Raw genomic sequence first — 21,479 nt, 5'->3', positions numbered from 1 at the left:
TATTCGTTTGAGTGTACCGGCCGCGAAAGAGATTTCCTAAACGTTTCTGTACCCTTTCTAGCCTAAGTGTGTGGATTGCATACTGTGGACTCCACAGACTCCAATGAAATGTTTCTTTCTGTCTTTTTCTTTGTCTATGGGCAACGGGAGGAATACGTTTTAGCCCATACATCCTCTCTTAGTTTGCGAGACCGAGCCGACTGTCAAATGACAACGCTATGCGTACATTATATTTATTAATGAAGAACAATAACTATTGGAAATTGCTTACCGAGATTAGAAATCTGCTGATCAGTCTGATTGATCTGTGGCTTCTTCTCCGATTGTCCGAGAATCATCTTTCTTAATTCCGCCCTTTCAGCTTCTTCCCTTTCTAATGACAACTAAAACACAAAAGAATTTTTTTAAATTATATTTCCTCATTTGAATTAAACAGGTTTGTGTCTCTCAACCAATTCCTTCCATAGCGCGACACATGAATATCTACAGAACACTGTTCAGAAGAAGTCAATAAGTATCTAACAGCTTTCTAAGAAAGTGGTTCTTATAAACCAACTAATCATATTAAAATGTAATGTACGAATTCTTCCAGAGAATTTTGATTGTATTGATTCGATATCAACATTAAAAACATGACGATTGATGTGAAATTTGTCTACCAGTGAAATAAATCGAGTTCGTCATGTGCATATACGTAAACAATTTTAAACTCCCTTGTTAACTTAACCCTTTTATTTACACGTTCTAATAGATAAATTTACGTTTACTATAACACATTACACTATGCATAATAATAATAAATGTATAAATAATATTATAATGTATACGTTATCTAATTACGCTCCAGTTTAAAACGTATCTAATACATGTACTTGTACTTAGTATAGTCCTAAGTTTATTAACGTGTACAATCCATGTGAAAAAAACAATAAATTAATAAGTTTCCATATTCAAATTTAATATACCTGTTCAGTAGTTTTCTTATTAGCCAGCATGTTTTCAATATTCTTAGCCATGTCTTCGATGTCGGATTCCTCGCTGGCTGAACTTTCCGCTTCGTCTGTACTTAGCACTTCTGTACTTTGTAGTACTCTGTTTTGTAGCTCGAAGATACGTTGACATTCTTCTTTGTATCTGAAAAAGCCGAAATATGATTTTGAAAGCAAGAGAAATTGAAATCACTATAATGACTTGAAGAATCATGTCACATCACAGTATAATAACATTAAGAAGGGCAATTCCAGCACTCGTGCAATAATTTGTATATACACTACTACATATTACACACTATACTCAATCAGTCCAATCAATTACAAAAACAAATAATAAAACATAGTAATAAGCTTAACAAGTCTGTTAGTGCAAGTGTACAAAAAATATAAATATAAAAACTAAAAATTTGGGAGATATTACCTTTCTTGGTGTTCAGCAATGGAAAATCTATTTCCTCTAGAGAACTTTGTCATGCCTTCTTCACCAGCCTTTGCCTTTTCCGTGGATAAAGTTCGCACAACATCAATGACTTCCCATCGAGATAACTTTTTAATCTGTATGCGAGAGAAGAAAGACAACCTTCATAAAAATATCGAAATAAAGTACATAGGAAAACCCTCTTATTTTCCTAATGACAATCAAGCTACGTTTGTTAGGTTTTTAGTGATTGATAATCAAAGCTCTTCCGCTCTCCTAGACAATAACGATGCTTTTAACCAATCGTCACCTCGCCATAGCATTCGAGGGGACCGGGGACCGAGGAGTAACCAGTCACAAGCATCCCCCTTTCTCACTCCGCAAACCATTATCAACCAATTAGAAGCGAGCATTCCCACTGCGGCCCGCATATGAATGGAGCAAGTGGGCTACCACCGAAATTAAATCAATCTATAATGTGTGCGTGTCATATAGTTATACTATATGTTAATATAGTACTAGTGTCTTCATTTCAACTTACCTCTTCTTCAGGCACACCAAACTTCCTCAACAACGCTTTAGCGTTATTCAAACTCAGCCTTCTTAAATCAGCGTCAGTACCCGTGACAGTTCTCTTAGGTTGTTGTTCTTCATTGGGTTGTTGAGTTGGTTTATTAGGTACGCGGACGTAGGAGAAACCTTCTCCGCAACCAGTAGGGTCAGCTGGCCCCGTTAGCTGAAGAAGGCACTTGCCTCGCATAGCTTGTATGTATGCGCGTGTGGTGTTCCATGGTGCTACTTTGACCTAAAAAAAATAGTCACACAAATGAAATATTAATTAACCTATATTAACGACTCATGCGTGTGGTAAATATCTAATGATCGGCTTGAAATCTTAGATCTTGAATGATAGTGTATGTTAATTCTTCTTCTTTTTATAAACATGGCAGGCTGTAGCAGAATATCAGCGGCGTTGTGAATCACTCGGCCATTGTGCTGAGCTACAGACCTTTTTATCTCACACCACTATTGTTACTAAACACTGTGTAGAGCTTTATATTTCTATTTTTGCTTATTAATGTGTGGAGATAAATAAACTATTATATTATTATTATTAGTTGTTTCATAATTCCTTTATTTGTGAAAACACTGGTTGTATAGAAGTTGACGTGTACAAAATAAGTAGTTTCACCGTGTCCAGCCATACATTAAGCATACAAACATATTAGTATATTATGCATTTACTCACATGTACTTCTTCATTGTTATATGGCATTGACCTACCAACAAATGGTCGTCGAGTCTAGCACAAAAGCCACGAAAAAAATGTTCGAAGTTAACCTATACAAACGTAGTGACATGTAACGAAATATAAAAAACTAAAACATTTAATTTAAATGGTAACGTCATTGCAGTACTGCACTCCGATTGAAAATTACTTGAACACAAGAGTAATGGAGTAGCCTTTATCGTAAATATTAATAAATTTTTATATATATACATATTATGTCGAATTTTGTACAAATTCACTTAAAGAAATAATAAAGAGTTGGGTAGATACATACATACAAACGTTAAAATAAGCGTGTACTATAATAAAAAATGTACCAATATTCCAACTAAACGTAAATTCAAATATACGGATATTCCGAAAACTGATTCATAATAATACCGTTACGCTTTCGGGTAATTTTGATGCTTTTCACAAAGGCAAAATTAGCTTTTGTTTTGTAATCTTCCTAAAAAATACATTTGACATTATGAAAATTCGAGCTAACGGTATTTCGGGCAAATGTATTTTCTGAGTTCTGATAGGTAATCCCAAACCAATGTTTTGTTAGTTATTGCCAACGTTTAATAAAAAAAATATTTTAAAAATAAGATTAAAATCAAAGCGACTCAATAGTTTCTATGTCCTAAATATTTCAATCGCTTATGTTTCGAACAATTGAAAATGACCATGAAGTTTATATAAGCTTCTTGAAATTGACGTAATGGGTCTCTTTCCATCTTTTGCGCATGCAATGTGTAGAAAAAGGACAGTTAGCTATTCGATTACTCTGTGTGCTTTTGTAATTTATATTCACGATTCATTAACATATAAATTAAATACTGTAAAAATGTACAAAATAACACTTTTAAATGAGAACTATGATAACACAATATATTTGTTTAGTGAAAATGTGATACAAAGTCCTGCGTTTACACTTTACTGCAGTAATTTTTACAAGTTATTATTATTACATGGTACTGCATGAATGACAACCGCGCTGTCAGTCGAACAAACGAAGACTGCTGTACGATTGATGCGGTATGCGATTTTAACGCCCTATAGGTGCGGACACTTTTTAGCGCGAACCTGACGTCCATTTCTTGGTAGGTCAATGTTATATGGGCTAATTTTAATGTTTATTTATAAAAAATGTAATACGATTCGCTTGTTAGTTCAATCTCCCAAACTGTACAGTCTTAGGGTCGTATTCCAGAACTCTATTCAATACTCAAGTCAGAACTTCAGTATTGCAGTGAGCAATCCATTTCCAGTACTTGAAATCATACTCAAGTCTGCTCAAGTCCTGACTTGAGCATTGAGTTCTGGAATACGACCCTTAGATTATCTCGTATTATTTTAGTGTACCTCGAAGCCAGTGAAAAAATGTAATAAAGAAAACAATACAATTTTTTTTCTTTTATTTCTTTGGAACATTATATTTAAAACTAACCTCATCATCCATTTTAAGTTGCATCTCCTCATCGTCATCTTCCTGCGGAGTGAATATGAATTTTTCGCCATAACCCGCGTCTTTCAACCGCTGTTCCGCAGCCGCCATACTAAAGTACGCACAGCATTGCTCTGGGGATACCATTGCGCGAATTTCTTCTTCAGAGGGTAGCCGAAAGTCGGGCTTTATTACCCACCTAAAGTAATTGATTGATATGTTACAGCATGAATTTTATCATCTCGTCATTTACTGTAAAAGTGCATAATCTCAGTACAGAGTACTAAAAAACCGATCTCAAAAGTTCGTGGAATTACATCTATTTGCCAAGTTTACTGAAATCGGTTACCAGAAAATTCACGAAACCGGATACATCCCCTGGTTTGCCACCCTTAGAGGTAGAATATTTTCTTCAAATTTAAACGTGAGCAATATTGAGGTACCCTCTTTCCAATAAAAAAATCAGTTCACAAATGTTGAGTTATCGCGAAACTTACAAAAACAAGAAAATACAGTCGAATTGATCGAATTGATTGATGAGTCGAATTGAATACAGTCGAACCTCCTACTTTTTTTGAAGTCAGCTAACAAAGTATCGTGAATTAACCTGCATTTTGGAAAAGGAACACCTAACTCTTCCGTTAAGGGCCTCCGCAAACTACAGACTTTCTATCCGGCGATAGTTCAGTCGAGTTGGGCTGCTAGCACGTACACGAGGCCAAACCAAACATACTGGTTGGACGCGAACAGACGGTCGATTGCTCTCGAATAGCATAATGAAAATTAAATTGTCCAGAAATGCTTCAAATTATGAAATGTTATTGCTTTTATATAATGGAGGAAAGGCATCAAGAAGAGAAACCGGAAGTATTGTGTGCTTCGACAGACTAAACAATCGGCGGATACCGAATCGTTATATTATACGCACTTGCATATTAATCTTTTTTTTTATGATACCAAGGGACGGGACGAACAAGTGGGCCTGTGGGTAAGCGACACAACTGTCACATATCACGCATAAATAACAGTTGCAGTGCCATTCAGAGCTTCATACTGATTAAGGACACGACTGAACTGTCGGCCGACAGAAAGTCTGCAATCTGCCGGGCTCTAACTCTTCAACCCGTATTCAGCGTAATTGACTAAGTTCTAGTAAGAAGGTTCCAAAAAACAAACCCGTGCAAAGTTGGAGCAAATATTGACACGTTTGACCATCAAGTGTCAAATATGATAATTTTGATCATGTCTGTGATAAAAAAAAAGATAAAAAGAATTCATTCGTTTTTTATGTTTCCGAACTAAGCGACAATATCATAATAATGATTACCTGCACATTTGTAAAATTTATCACATTCTTCCCCTCTACATGCGTCGTCAAATAGCCGATTGCGCATATATTCTAAAAATTTCTCAAAATATAATTGTTTGTCCCGAATTACTATACAAACTCAACTTTTTGACTCTCACACGTAATTTCAGGGTTAACAAAGTATTTGACATACCTATAGCTTCAACCAATACAGAAAGAATTCGTTTCTGCTGCGAGCTTGCAACAACATCAATAACATAGTTAATAAAATAGATATTGATATCTTCAATACCAAAATTGTCACAGCGAGAAAATTACTCAGCGACTTCTTTTTTATTTCTTAGGAAAGTCTTTTTTATTTCTTAGGATAGTCTTTTTATAAAGTTATATTGTAAAATTCTATTTCTATTGATTTTTTTATTAGAGTGCTTACTTATTTAAGTTACTTTATTTCTACAATTGTAAACTTATTAAGCCTACTTCGTTGTTTAATTTAGAAATATAAATGTATATACTTCTAGTTTACCATTAATAAATAAAATAAAAATAAATAAAAATAAAAAATAATAATAATTTCTTAGGTACTGAATTCAGCCAAATCGTTTTATATTATTCAGTGTTGATTTGCGAGTTTGAATTATTTCCTACAAGATTACGAATTATAATGACAAAAAATATTATTACATTTGTGAACTTTGTTGTCTCTAAAGTTACTTACCAATTAGAGTCCAAACCCGTTCGCTTAAAATCGGCACACAACTTCAAGCGTTTTCTTATAGAACTCTCAGAGTGGGAAGGAAACGCTCTTTTAATATCGTCCATTTTGATTCTTCGCGGATTGTCGCGTGATTTCCAGAACAATCTATAGATGAAAACCTTAAAAATAAAGCATTATAAAAATATTGTTTCTTCCAATGAGTTAGTGCAGTTACTTTTACGTCTATAATACTTGTAAAATAACGTTACCTGTAAGAAATCTCGAACAAAATTATTAGCCCTCTTAGAATTCGGCCCAGGCACTTCGTAAAGTGGACATTCTTGACCAGCCACGAACAAAGCGTCAATTTCACGAATATAGTAGGCTTGTCTAAAATTAAATAAAAGAATTAGGGCCTGTGTGTGGCAAGTATTGCTATGAAAAGAGACGGTAAAAGCACACAGTCTGAAGCTCAGTTGGTAAGAGCAGTGACCCCGGTATGGCAACAGACGCTGGTTCCAATCAGATGAAAGGAATTCTTCCTTGTGTTCTTCGATCTTTGTATCAAGAACAATAACTAAAGTATTTTCAGAAGAAATATATGAGTAACGTAATATCGTAAACATCATGATGTTCAATATAATAAATACTACAGTATATTTTTTTGTGACAATCTAATGTGCTTGTTGCACAAGCACCCCACCAACCCACAGAAAAAAGATAGATAGATAGATAACACGTTTATTCAGCACAAATACAAACAGAAACAAAACATTTACAATCACTTCACAGAATATAACAAGCACATAGAACATTCATTATTAATTTTATACACATTTATACAAAACACATATTGTGAAAAAAACAAATACTACAACAACTGATAAAATTTTAATGTACTTATGACTACAGTTTGTGCTGAAATGGCCCTGACTCAGCATAAATACTGTAGACCGAGAGAAGTCAAACAGTGCTGGTTTTCTGCCAGTACCATATGGTGAGCGATCGCAGCCCAGTAAGCCATGCCACCAAAGTGCATCACACGCAAATATATATGCCTAACTCTAAATATTATACATATAATATATGCAAGCAAAAGTGTAAGATGCAAAGCAAACAATGTAAATAGTGTAAGTAATGAAGGTAAGCAATATAAATAATAATGTAAGTTTACAAACATAATATTAAATTATAACAATAGCCACCAAATATGAGTATGTATAGGTACGGAAATCTAGGTTTACAGGTATCAAACGCATTGATTAGGGAAATATCTATGTAGCGAGACACATCTGCTCTGACAATAGATGTTTTTTTGTATTCACGCTTAAATCGTTTTTTATTATTGATGTCACGCAATGGAGGAGGAATATCATTCCAACACTTACTGGCGCGATACCTGAAACCGCCGCGAAAAGCAGTCGTTCTGTGTTTTGGGATGTTAATAACATTTTTAGAAACTAATCGGAACTTATCCCCCTTACACGTTGTGACCAATTAATCTTGTGGTATAGACAATCAGATTTCCGGGTTTTAACCATATCAAACATTAGGCAGGCCAAATATAGCTTCTGACGGGCCTCCATTTTCAGAATGCCAAATTTGTTTAAATAGGGCGTGATATGTGTGCGAGGAGGAATTAGAAAACAATAGCGAGCACAAGAATTTTGCACTCGCTGGATCAGTTTTTTCGAGCTTTTTTTGAGACAGCCACTATACACCGTGATGCAATGGTTCAGCCTAGACAATACCAGTGCCTCACAAAGCAGAACTCTCAGAGCCTGGCTGATATAAGATCTAAAATTGTACAGAACTTTGAGGCGATAGAAACAAGAGCGTGTGACGTCAAATACATGATTTTCAAAGCGCAGCTCACTATCTATTTGTAACCCAATATTTCTAGCTGAGCTAACTCTTTCTATAGCCACACCTCCTATAACAATCTGTGATTCAGCACCAATAATCTTTTGCACCTGACTACGGGAAAATACGCTTTGTAATAAATAACGGTTGAAATGATAGGCATAGTAACATATGAAGAATTCTTTATCGTAAATAATGATACACTCTTACCTGGTTCTAATAATAAGGAAGTCAGTTAGAGGTATCAGGTGCTCATATATCGGGGCACGGTACATGTTATTTTCGACAACGGGCTGCGTCGCACCTGGGGCCAAAATACCTAAGAATGGCGATGTGTGTGCGTAGGCTATCTCGCCGTATTTTAGAGGCTTCGGGCCAACATCCTGACATAAAAGATATACTAGTTACAAAACATGTTTGAAATTAACGTGTCTTGAATAAAAATATTGTCCTTGGAATAGTGGCCCAAAAAACTTGTAAACTTGACTTACACCCGTATTTATGAATAAAGATAAGTCCGACATAAGCATTAAAAAAGTCTCAAGTAAGACTCAAGTCAATAATTGGTATCTATGAACGATTTTTATGTCTCAGCTCAATCTTAGCTCAGTCTCAGGATTGAGTTAAGTCGCACTTGTATAAAACCAGTCTTTAGCTGTCTTAAGTCGGACTCGGAAATATTTTAACATTTTTATCACTGTGTTATTTGCGTTTTCTCTTGAGTTGCTCTGACATTTTATTTTATTTTACGTATTTACATACCTTCTAGTTTGTTTGTTTTGGTTTCTCATTTCACATAGAGAGAGATATCAAATTTTTTCATTTTCAAAAAGAGAGAGATACCTCTAAGCTTTTCTGATTTTCATCTGAATGTTCCAGATTAAAGAAATAGTTATAAACAAACACTATTTTCCCGTGGCAAGTTCAGGCATGTTAATTAATTAATATATTTTAAAATCGAATAATAAATCAATATTTATAATAAAAAAATCAATATTAAGTTTTGAAACTCAAATACTTCTAACAAATAAGGTCAAAACAGTTTAATGAATTTTTTATTCTTTCCACTGAAGAAAAGGCAAAGATAATTGTTTGTTAACTGCCACAAAGAAAGTCCGCAGGCTACAAAACAATTTCCAAAAATTCCCGCTTTTAATTTTTGAAGAAATAAGTACTGTCATTGGCTACCAGCATCAAAGTAAAACTTGAGACTGACCTTGAATAAGAGCGAGCGAAAAAATTTTCATAAATACCAAACAACACCAAGTCGCACTTAAGAAAAATTTTCACTCAAGTCGATCTTAGTGAAGAATTATCTTAAGTGCGCCTTTTGTTTTGTTCATAAATACGGGTGTTAATCCCACAGGGCACAGTCACGGGCATAGGCCTCCTCTCACAATAAGAGAGCTTTGGTTCCCGTGCAGGTCGAATGCAGGTTGAGAACTTCACATACATCATTAAATTGCGTTGCCGATATGTGCAGGTCTCCTCATGATGTTTTTCTACACCAAAAATCTCATGGTGAATTGCTAATTAAATTTCGCACATTAATGATTTTGTCAAGACGACTGTTAATGTTATGTCTATCAGTATTTTTAATTAAAAAAATAGTATTATCTTAAAATAAATTACACTTTAATGTACTCTAGAATACGATTTTTTTTTATATTTGTCTCTTACTGCATTCAAAATATAGGTAATATGGCTGTGAAGGATTATCGAGCTTTCTATTGGTTATAAAAATAACGTGACAATATTAGGCCGATATACTGTTACGTTCTGGTTTTCATACCTAGAATGTTTAATTACTTGGTACTTGGTACTTGGTGCAACGGGCTGGTATCCGCAACTCGACGACAAAGCGCCTATATTGCGTGTGAATGTTTAATTAAAACCATCTTCCTAATGTATTGGGATTTTTATCATCACTACAGTAAACAATCATCAATATGTATTAAAAGAGATAACGAAAAATATTGTGGTTTCGTAATCGTTAGATAAACTAGTCTCCAAATGGATGATAAACTCGTGAACTCACCTTAGCTGCAGTTCTTTTATAATAATTCTTGATCTTGGTGCACATGCCAACTTGACTGATAAGCGGCGGGTGTTCCTCACAGAATTCCACTAAGATTAGTTCCCCATCTCTGCCGCTCAGGTCTTCTGGAGTGCGCATGAAGAATACGTCTCCACCACCAGAAGCTAGGCGTTCTGCTTCACGTTGCTGTTAAAATATGTCCATTTCAAAGTCAATTCGAAATACGTGTTGCTTTATCTTACGGATCCACATACACGAATGGTGTGTTGAACACCAGTGTCATTATGACTATAACAGGTCTTATACGTTAGCAAATTATATAAAGTTAAAACGCCAATTTCAACCATTAATCACTCTATTGACAAGCAACGTTTCAAATCGCAAAGATCTCAGGGGCACTGCCACTGCGCCCGTCGCTGATACATAACTTGATAAGTCCCATAGGCATATGGCATACAGGCAAGTAATTTCACCAGCATCCTTACCCTTCATAACCGGAATTAAATAATGCTCACATTACTGCTTGGCGGCAGAAATTGGTAAGGTGGCAGTACTTCTCTGAACGAATTCTTTCACAAGGTATTCTCCTTCCACTGAGTTACCTCTGCTATTCATAAATTTTTGAATGATCAATAAAGCAACTCAATTTTCTTCCCACGTATGATGACTACGAGTACCAATAACGAAGAAACAAGTAAAAAGCGAATGATATATATATTTAACCCGGCGACAACCAGAGAACCTTGACGAACTGATTGTGGTGGGTAAAGTAGAGAGAAAGCGCATCCGCTATGGCCGATCACCTAGCCAACCAAATTACCGCCCTCACTGCCTTTCATATTACAACTGCCCTGAGAGAGGCCGAAGAGAGTAGCAGGTAGAAGAAAATTGTCCATAAAGTCTCGAAGACCTTTTAGGGACGCGACCTTCAGCAAAAAAAAAAGAAAACTACCATGAAGAACATACGTATTTATTTATTTTAAACTTACCTTAGCTTTTTTCCTAATATGCTTCAACAAAGGCTGCACTGGGTGCGGCCCAGGCGCAGCCAATGGTCCATATGAAAGCTTCCTCAAAGGTGGACGGTGGAAAGCCCTCAATCTTGCAGGACCCATGTGAGTTTGTATAAACGGCGCACGTAGTTCCACTACAGGCGTACTGTGTTGAATTAATTGCCCACCCCCTACTTTAAGACGAGGATTCTGGGACTTTGGTTGGTAGTAGCTGGAGAAAAACATAAATTTCATTTATTAACCAAAAATTTACATTTTTTACAGGCAAAAAGAGCGATTTTTAATTGCGTAACTTATTATTGATTTGGTTGACTGTAGCTGGTTAACTGTAGCTGGTAGATGGTTAACTGTAGCTAATTATTAAATACAAAGATCGAACACAAAGAAAAAATCCTTCGATCCAGAACGACTCAAAACAGCGAGTCATGAGTTGTCGCTTGCCATTACAACTCGGAGGTATCGTAGAAAGTATTCGGGAGATAATTCCAGACGATTATGAGCATAGAATATATATAGTAAGTTCCTTTTGGAGTAACCTAGTGAACGCTGGTTTATATATGTTCTGTATCTATCCATTTAGCTGACGCTGAGTATGGATGTACGTCGCCAAAGGATTTCAAACACCTTTTTAATCAAGGGATCACAGACACTCCTTTATGCAGCATCTTGCTGTACAGGCCAAGCGCAGGAGGCGAGGAGGTGGTAGTGTCCGACCAGCGCCGTCAGATGCCCATCGCGGTAAAATTTTGCCCGCTTCGAGTGCGGGTTATTACGACACAATAATAATGTTATGTTGGCCCCTAAACATTTTTAATTCGTATTTATCTAACCGTTATCAGGTAGATAAAATTGGATCAGAGCAAAGCGAGTCACAAGGGATTACCTTCGGCGTGCCTCAAGGTTCGATAGTAGGACCATTGCTATTCCTTGTTTACATAAACAGCATCAAATAAATAGGGTTAAAAGGTGATATAATACTGTTTGCTGACGATACAAGTCTTTTTTATTTCGGACATCCAGTTGATGATGTAATAAATGATGCTCAAAATGATCTAAAGGTATTGAATGCTTGGTTCCAAAGCAATATATTGACTATAAATACTTCAAAAACAAGTTACATGATTTTCACAGCCAAAAATAAAAAGATAACTATAATCCTCTAAAAATAAATAATCAATCAATCTCAAAAAATAACAGTGAAAAATACCTTGGCCTGGTACTAGATAATTGTATGACATTTAAACAACATATTAATAAAATAAAATCTAAATTGACATCTCTTACGGGAACACTTCGAAGTATCGTCAAATGTCTCCACACAAAATTAGATATAAAATATATAATTCCCTTGTTAAACCTCGCATAGACTACCTCATTGAGGTTTGGGGCACGGCAGCAAAAACTAATCTTGACTCTATTCAGACTGCACAAAACAAACTGATTTAAGTAGTTTTTAATTATGATTATTTAAGATCAACAAATAAAATATACAAAGATACCAAGTTACTGAATATTAGGCAAACATACAAACATCAAACTTGCATATCAGCTCGTAAAATATTAAATAAAACTATACATATTGAAATAACTATTAGCAAAACTCAGCAAATATCAAAGTTGAGACCAAGACTTCACAAAGAACTTAAAATACGGAATTAAAAACACGGAAACAAATTACGGAAAAAAATGTTTGTTAAATGAAGGTGCACTATTTATAACTATATATATATAATAAACAAAATAAAATAATAATTTAAAGTACCAAACGTTTCATCCTAATGAAACTACTTGCATGTCGCTTCTAGTTTTGGCCGTTCAATATATGTTTGTTAATTGTGTATAGCAATATTCACGTTATCGATTCAACCAACTAACTCACGTTTAAATACTACCCACTTAATGTAGAATAATTTTTATACTCAATCTTTGTCGTTCGATATTTCAACTGTATTATATTTCATTATTTTTTTCTCATATTAAATGAATGAAAATTCTTAGTGAGAAATAAAATCTTTAAACCTATAATAATGTTACGTAACTATTTTCGTTTATTGGCAATGAAATTATTTTTCGAATCTAAATCGCGTATATTTGTTTTTTTCAAACAAACCAACGTTTCGGCATAGTATAATAAGACAAGTATGGTAACTTCATTTAAACGCAGCAGCGCGGCTTATATGTGTGCACGCCCGCCGCGCGCCGTGTACAGATGCACATAGTAAAAGGCGCATGAGAAGACTAGCGCTATGCAAACGTGAGTGCATCGCGAATATTCTGTAGATTATGCTAGAGTGTGCAGACGGACACGTACACGGCACGCAGCGCTGCAACGTTTGTATGAAGTTACCATACTTGTCTTATTAAATCTCCATCACTCTGGACCAAAGCAGATCGAAAATTTCACACATCTTTTGAAGTTTTTTAATTGTTGTAAACTTACACATCATTGGATATATTGAAAGGATCTCTATCCGGCGATTTTGGTGGTGGGGGTGGCGCGTCTTCCTGTAGAACGTTGATCACACCCGCTTTTCCAAGAAGGATCTTTGACTTCTTCACGTGCGGGTGCGGTATCTTTACTTTTGGCGCCGGACCCCGTTCTAAGTAGATAAATAAATAAACTGATAAATAAACACAAAACAATAAACATCAGTATTTAATACTATCTCGTTTTACTTTGCAACTTTTCTTTTATCGATTCTACGTCAATCAGAGACTAACATGGAAGACCCACATCCAAAAGAAACGTAATGTACTTAATTACACAACCTGCTGTGCTTGGTGTGGCTACTGGGAAGAAGGTCTAGAGTAACTCTAGAAAATAGGCCAACTATCTACAAGGCAGTTCTGAAACTAATTTGGACCTTTTGGTAACTGCTAGTCAGTCTAACATTACAATTCTGCAATGATACCAAAACAGCTGGTTCACTGATGGTTCACTAAAATACTTGAGGTCCACGAATATCTTGAAATGCCTACAATTATTAAGGAAATAACTAACTAAGTCCTATAAAGACAGAATAGCCACTCATACCAACAAACTACTGCATTGTTTGTACCACTGTACCAATGGTTGAGAAAATTGAAGCCTAAGCTTATTTGGAATTCAAGTGATTTTTTTTGCAAAAAAAAAAAGAACTTTTATCAACATCACCGTCTGAAACTGACCTGAAAAAAGCTCTTACTATAAGAAACTTAAACATCTTTGGTGGATATAAAAGCATCACATACCTCTAGTAATCTTTGAAGGATCTACATCATCTGGTATGCCTAGTATAATATTCTCATCATTAGGGTCCAAAGTTAATATTTTAGGTTTAGGAACCTGCTTCATATTTTGAGCATCCCATATAACTTCGTCTTCCCAAGTACCATAAACAAGTTCTTCGTTTTCTACGGGGAATATTGAATACCAGGTGTTGTCTTCCCCTTCGGCCGAATTGGCACCGGGTTGAGTGGGATTTGTTGACGATGTTGTCGATCTGCAATCAAAAAAATAATTTAACCCGGCGCCAATGACGTGAAAATAATTACGCCGACGGTGACGTTGGGTCATCGTGACCCGAATTTCATTGATAATTTTTTGTAAAATTAAAGTAGTTGTCTAAATTTTAACAAATACGTATTAAGTAAGAATCGTCAAGACATATACTGAAATAAAAATAATAACAATAAATTGTATAAATAAATATTTAATTAGCGTTCTCAATAACACGTGCAAAATCAACATTGAAAACATAATTTTAATATTTCTTTTATTTTTAGTAAAATATTCTGAATAATAATAGCAATTGATAGTCTTATATACTAAAACAAAGGTCACTCAAACTTATTATTAGAAATTAGTCTTCTACGTCCTCAATCAGAGACGTGCAACTGCTGCAACTATTGCAGTACCTTCCCGTATGATCCGGGTATATAGGTAGTATATATAAATCTAGCATGCATTACATGTATGAGATGTTTTTTTATCCTTTTTGAACGGACATACTTGACATCTCTCGCGTGTGCCAGAGGATGGTATGTATTGCGTAAAGGAGAATGGGCAAAATGGACCTGGGAGCGGCCACTTCAAAAACTACTTTCAATCAATAGATATCATTAATACGATCAAAAAATATTATGGGCACCAATACGTAAGTCATCAAGTTTTCGAAATATCTTGAATAATGTTTATTTTTTAATGTAGATACTTAATATTTGAACTTCTGTCTGGAATTTTGTTTGTGTGGTGTGTATGTTAAAAATGATTACCCAAATGGTGTCTTAAGTTTAAAAGGGTTCTGTGAGCTGTGGAATTATGACACAATTTTGGAATCTGGTCCAGTATTTCTTGTTATAATATTTTTTAGGGAATATAAAAGATATGAAATAAAATAAAATATATTGTTTCAAAACTCATTTACTTCGTCTATTATCACTTCATCTAAATATGATGCTGGAAGATTAAAAGCTCCTTGGTGCCGTGCCCACCCTAAATACCATACAATCGACATGACGTGAGCACAGCAACCCAAGGTCCGTCTACCAGTAAGGCACGTACAATAGTGTTGTATTATGCGCGCTCTTCCAACGCCTTCCCTATTTACTACTATATATACATAATATACTCGTGCTCTGGTGTGTCTTGATTGAATACGTCCTCTCAAAAGATAGCAATCTCCAGTTACATGCATTTGCGGAATATCTATAGATTCATCTTCCATAACTTCTATAAAGTACACTCCATCTCGTAAGTGCTCGCTACAATACGACCGAGCAAGCTTTATTTGATAACTACCTAAAGCAAACAGTATTAAATCTCTTTCTTCTAATTGTGGAAAATCATTTATAGTTAAATAATCAGCTCAACATTTCATTAATAGTGCAGTTTTCGCCCGCAGGATACATTTTTGGCATTGTTCAACAAATGCTTTGGAAAGTTCACGTATTGGTGTCAAATGATTAAATTGATGTCTGTCAGCACGCAACAAGCAGCAGGAATAAGATTAATTAATTATAAACAGTAAATAAACCAATAATGTCAGTCACAAAAATACCACGCCAGCGATGACGCTGGGTCATAGTGACCCGTTTTGACTTAATGCACGTATTACTTGGCTGTGCAGATGGCTTCACACTTAGTACACCAGCGAGTCGGGTAGAGGAGGGTATCTCCAGCTACTCAAACGTTGAAATCGTGCAATTGGCGTAAAACAAAAATATGCCCGTTGTAAATCGCCTCGGGTCAATAACCTAATAAACGGTCAGTTCACCAGCACCAGTTAATGTGATTTTAAAATCGTTATAAATAACCTTTTCTTATCTTTACAAATAGCTATATCAAGGTTTACCTTTTTTATTAAATGTAAAATAGACACACGCAAAAAATCTTTGTGACAACTAAATAAATCTTCCGCCCCGTTCGGAACAATTCCAAGTTTCTAGTTTCAAGGTCTTCTACAAAAACGTTGGCTATAGAAGTGCAGAATAAGCAGTTCTACCATGACCTCTTCGACATTTTGATGTCACCTAATCATCGAATCAACTTTTCTGATGTGTGTACGTCCAAATGTTATTCTTGTGTTGCACAAAAAAAAAATTTACATATGAAGAGCTGCAATGTTTTGATTTTTAAATTATATCTCTTTACACTTAAATACTTTTCCAAAACAACGGCATCTTTGCCACGACCGGGGGGTTAGCAAACACGACGTTAGCTCCGGCGAAGCACCGGTTAATGCCGATGACATGCCGACGGGTCGCTACCGCATTGACATTCTACGTCGTTTTTTATGCCTTTGGCAAAGGTCTTTTATAAGAGTTCTAAGAAATTTTTGAATAATTCTCACGAACAATAAAGATACATTTCGGCTTAGCGTGACGGTACCAGTTAGTAGAAAATTAATTTCTTCTTCGATTTTCCAAATATCCAAGAAGATTTTACTTATCTATGAATGTAAGAACTTTTAACGTTGATTTTTTACTAGACTAAATCGCCTAAACTTACGTGGGTGGTTTCGGCTGCAGTGGTGCAGGCGGCTGAGGTCGCGGGTGCGAGAACTGTTGCGCCGTTCGACTCACCGAGGTAGGCACCCAGCCCGCTGCATTGCTTTTACTGTTTAAACGTGCTAAAACCTGAAGACAAATGCAAAAACAAACGCTCGGAAATGTTGACGTCAATTTGAAAAATGGAAATCTGGAAGCTACACAGTACCTTGTGTTTAATCTCACTGCCATCCCAAATCACATCGTCTTCCCACTGCAGCTGTGTCGCCATGAGGAATGCATCATCGGGGAAACCACTGTCAGGACTATCAGAGGTATCTGTTTCTTTTTTCTCCTCCCCTTCATTGGGTTTGTCATCTCTTTCAGGTGATGGATCCTGTTTCATGTTAGATATGGTTAATTAATTAATAAATTGGGCGTGTAAGAAAGGTTTGCGCGATAGAAGGATACGAAAGTAAAAGTATACCAAGTTGAGGGTCTTAACACACTACACTATACACTAGACATCCATATTTGGGCTGCCATTTGGGCTGCCATTTAGGCTGATCTCGCCACGTCATTTGCTTGTTACTAAAATATCAAAAGCCGCAAAGCGCATCTGTGTGAATCCTGCCTACAATGCCTACAATGTAAAGTCCTTTTATTTAAGCTATCAAAAACTTACCTTAACTTTAAACCCATAATCAAAACCTTCTCCAGTCTCTGGTACATTCAACATATCATACCAAACTTGTGCTGGGCCGAAACGCCAATGCGCAGGCGTGGGCCTTTGGGACTTGTCGCCACCATATGCAGAGTTATAGTTGTCATTTGATGATGAATGTTGGTTTTCTTCCATTGGCCTCAATATATGAAAAAAAATAAAAGCTAGAGAAAAGGGAGAAAAATAAATATGTGAATTTCACATTGTAGGAATTGCAAATTGCTTATAATCATAAAAGTTATCCAAGAAATGTGAATGCATGAAAATGAGGCAATCCCCCGTGGTGAAGTATGATGTCATGATAGACAATTTTCAAAGTTTCGTAATAATTAATTATTTTACTAAGTTGAATACTCACTTCAATAGTTTTTCTTCATCATCACTAGCATACTGCATTTCCTGGTTATCCGGAATTTGAGGTGGAGTATCACTACTGGTGCTACCACTGCGCTTGCGACGTCTTCGTTTTTTGACCCCACGCCAAATCTGAGGCAGGCTTGACAGCTTGCCAGGTCCAAACAGACGAGAGAACAATAACACCTTAAATATAATAAAATTGGGTATTATTTTAATTTATAGGTATGTGCCACAATGGCGTATAAGGCACCAAAAGCAGCAGAACTACCAAAAGCTCGTAATAAAGGTTCTAGTGTAAATAACACTGCTGGTGGAATATATTTATGCAAAAGTTAATCCTCATTTTGAAATTTGGTGATAATTATACACATAAAAACAAATAACTATCATACTGGTCATGAAAAATGTTGCAATTACATTCAAAATATTTTAAAAAACATTAGAATTATATGTAACAAAAATAACATGATAGTATTATAATCTCTATAAATAATATAGCAAACACAACAAATGAATAAAATTGTTTGTACTCACTTTGTCAGGCCTAAAATCTGGGAATAGTTCTGTGACTTCCACATTAGCATATTTAGATGGTAACATAGCCGCCAGTGGTGTTTCCAGTTTCCTTGCCTTGTCCGATTTATTAGTATTGTTTTTACTGCAAAAATTTTTTGTCAACCAAAATTGTAAGCTGTGATAAAAATTCCAGAGGAAACAATATGATCCATAGGTACACAGGAACTAACTTCTTCACTGACGTACATATTGTAGACTGGAAAGTCATTTCAATTGCACACTTAGAAGTAAATTGGTGTCTAGTTTGATTTCAATATCAGCAAACAACAATACATAGCGGATTTGACTAATGTCACATTGGCAGTTCAAATGGTAGTTCATCTACGCACTAATTGTGAAAAGGCACACTCAATATATCATTATAACATAAAAAACTAGAAACTTACGGAATAATGGAAGGTGGAGGCATAAGATCTTCATCACCCTCCATATCTCCGTCATAACCTTCATCTTTAATTTGCTCACTTTTCTCAAAATCTTGTTTTTCCTCATTAACTTCATCTTTTATTTCACTCTGTGGACAATCACTAGTAGTTTGAACTTCCGTTGTTACAGTTTCCGTGTCCATAACCTCCATTTCTGTTTTCTCCATTTCCAGCTCCTGTTTTGTCTGGCCCTGTGTCTCACCTTGCTTATCACCCAGTATCTCCCCATGTGCTTCCTTGTTAGTAATCTCTACATCCTAATGTTAACACAAATACCATTAAAAATTAAACATCCAATACTTACAGTGTGGTAAACATATATGTACTAAAACATAAATATTGTCATTATAACTGCTTTAGCAACAAACAAACAAAATACATAAATAAATTAGTGAAAATATTAAAACACAAAAACTATATGCAAACATAACCACCACAATTTAAATACTATATGAACATTACCTTTTCAATACATAAAAAACCAAAACAACACAAATTTAACAAAATTGTATTTAATAAAATACATAACTCTTTTTAATTTTTTTTTTACAATGTGCAGAAAATTAGCATGACGTCTTACTTTTATATCTTCTGCAACATCATCAATGTCAAAGAAATCTTCTGCTGATGGACTTTTTTGAGAATAATCTGAAAATAAAACAAAAACACTGACAATCTACTGAGCCAACCTACAACTATCTGACATCATTTTAAAATTTTCAATCTTCTGCTTGTAATTATTCAAAATCAATAACTAGATCTAATTCACCACGTCCTAGTTCAGATTTCTCATTGCAGTAAGACATAATGGGGAAAACAAGATTCACCTTTCTCCTCATCTTCTTTGCTAATTTCCTCTTGATTTAGCACTTCATCTAGCATAGAACCTAGGCCAAGACGATTCAGAGACGACAACATGCGCTTCGATTCTCCATCCAGCAGCCCATCATCCTCCAACTGGCCTCTTTCATCAATATTACCAAATAAAAACCCGGTCAAATCCATTCCCGACTGTCCCTGGTCTCCTGGATCATCGCTATCGCACATATTGTATTAGTAATGTAGCTGTTCACCGTGTAATGCTTGTTAGAACTTATTTCCCTATATTTAACAGTTAATTATAAGTGTTATTTAAATAAAAATCTGCAACTAAGCACTGCTTCGCTTCCATCATAATTTAGTGGTTTGTGTTTGACATTTTGTTTGATTGCTTGACATGACAACCAACCAAAATGTCCACTTGACGTAAGTGAGTGAATGGTTGAATGACATGAACGAGTAAGTATTTTACGTTCCATTTTCCGGATAGACAAACTAAAGATGTTGAACATTTTCTTTTGTTTTTTCACTGTATAATACAAAGCGCAATTAAATATTTTTTAATTTTTCACTTCTGGTTTCGATGACCTATATATAAATAAATGCAGGCTGTGTGATAAACATGTTACATAATGTTACATTTATACTATTTTTTACAAGACGGAGTTTAGTTTCATAAAAATGGAAATAATCGTCTAAATCAAAATTTTATCAATAGATTAAGAAAGGAAAGAAATTTTTGCAGAAACCTATGATTAGTGAACGTTCATAATGACGATGTAAAATTATTATTTAAAAACTTTAAAATTCAATTATTATACAAGATGGCCGCCATACAAATTTCAAAGTCTTCTATCACGGAAATTATTAGATAGAGATAGGCGTTGAATAAGATTTCAATACAAAATCAAATCGTCGCGCATCGTAACTTGCAATGAAGGTATTGGACTTTCAACGGTTATAGGGACTGGGTAAAGTTTAAATTATAGGTTATAGGGACTGGGTAAAGTTTAAATTATATTTACCAGAATCGAGAATTAGAAACTACGATGACCTATCATTGGACTTGGGACGGGGTTTGCGATGTTGCTGAGCGTGGTCTTCAAAAAGTAAGCTGCTGGCTTCAAAAAAACCTACTTACGTTAAATCTCTCAAAATCCACTTGCATTCCATTTACTCTTCCTAATAATAAACCGGCTAACATAAAAATTAAACTTCACTCATGTAGATCTACTCGCGGCTCGGACTCTGTCTCTGACTGTTGTTGTCCTACAGTTGCCAAGTCTAGTAATGTAAAATATCTCGGGGTGATTCTGGATGACAGGCTCAGCTGGCGTACTCATATAGAACTCACAACTGAGCGTCTTAGAAAATTCGTCTACGTTTTCAAAAAACTTTGGTATGTTGCTGATCCTAATCTTCTTCGTACAATTTACTACGCACTTGTGCAGTCAGTTATGAGATATTGTGTTAGAATCTGGGGTGGAGCCTGCAAGACTGTATTATTGCCTTTGGAGCTCATAGATCTATTCTCAAGGTCATGACTTTTAGCCAATATAGA

General features: G+C 35.4%; 1 protein-coding gene across 3 annotated transcripts in view; it reads right to left on the bottom strand.

Annotated features, from left to right (window-relative positions):
- Positions 1-20,261, bottom strand: part of LOC113228431 (transcription initiation factor TFIID subunit 1) — a 39,373-nt gene extending 19,112 nt beyond the window's left edge. For 2 of the 3 annotated variants that reach the window (XM_026461731.1, XM_026461732.1), the window contains exons 1-20: positions 19,927-20,261; positions 19,680-19,747; positions 19,061-19,356; positions 18,633-18,756; positions 18,100-18,281; positions 17,703-17,880; positions 17,247-17,414; positions 17,040-17,167; positions 14,282-14,532; positions 13,491-13,650; positions 11,027-11,261; positions 10,038-10,223; positions 8,210-8,382; positions 6,406-6,526; positions 6,158-6,315; positions 4,134-4,329; positions 1,952-2,215; positions 1,414-1,547; positions 966-1,134; positions 272-383 (exon numbers count right to left, since the gene is read on the bottom strand). In XM_026461731.1, coding sequence (XP_026317516.1) covers positions 272-383; positions 966-1,134; positions 1,414-1,547; positions 1,952-2,215; positions 4,134-4,329; positions 6,158-6,315; positions 6,406-6,526; positions 8,210-8,382; positions 10,038-10,223; positions 11,027-11,261; positions 13,491-13,650; positions 14,282-14,532; positions 17,040-17,167; positions 17,247-17,414; positions 17,703-17,880; positions 18,100-18,281; positions 18,633-18,756; positions 19,061-19,356; positions 19,680-19,747; positions 19,927-20,146 — 3,523 coding nt within the window. In that variant the 5' untranslated portion in view covers positions 20,147-20,261. The remainder of the gene's footprint in view (positions 1-271; positions 384-965; positions 1,135-1,413; positions 1,548-1,951; positions 2,216-4,133; positions 4,330-6,157; positions 6,316-6,405; positions 6,527-8,209; positions 8,383-10,037; positions 10,224-11,026; positions 11,262-13,490; positions 13,651-14,281; positions 14,533-17,039; positions 17,168-17,246; positions 17,415-17,702; positions 17,881-18,099; positions 18,282-18,632; positions 18,757-19,060; positions 19,357-19,679; positions 19,748-19,926) is intronic. The other variant, XM_026461733.1, reaches the window with a different exon arrangement.
- Between the last annotated feature and the right edge of the window lie 1,218 nt (positions 20,262-21,479).

The sequence above is a fragment of the Hyposmocoma kahamanoa genome, unplaced genomic scaffold (assembly GCF_003589595.1).
Source record: "Hyposmocoma kahamanoa isolate Upper Pololo Valley unplaced genomic scaffold, ASM358959v1 232, whole genome shotgun sequence".
NCBI classification, from domain to species: domain Eukaryota; kingdom Metazoa; phylum Arthropoda; class Insecta; order Lepidoptera; family Cosmopterigidae; genus Hyposmocoma; species Hyposmocoma kahamanoa.
The sequence above is the reverse complement of the archived record's forward strand: the minus strand, read 5'-3'. Positions and strand labels throughout refer to the sequence as shown.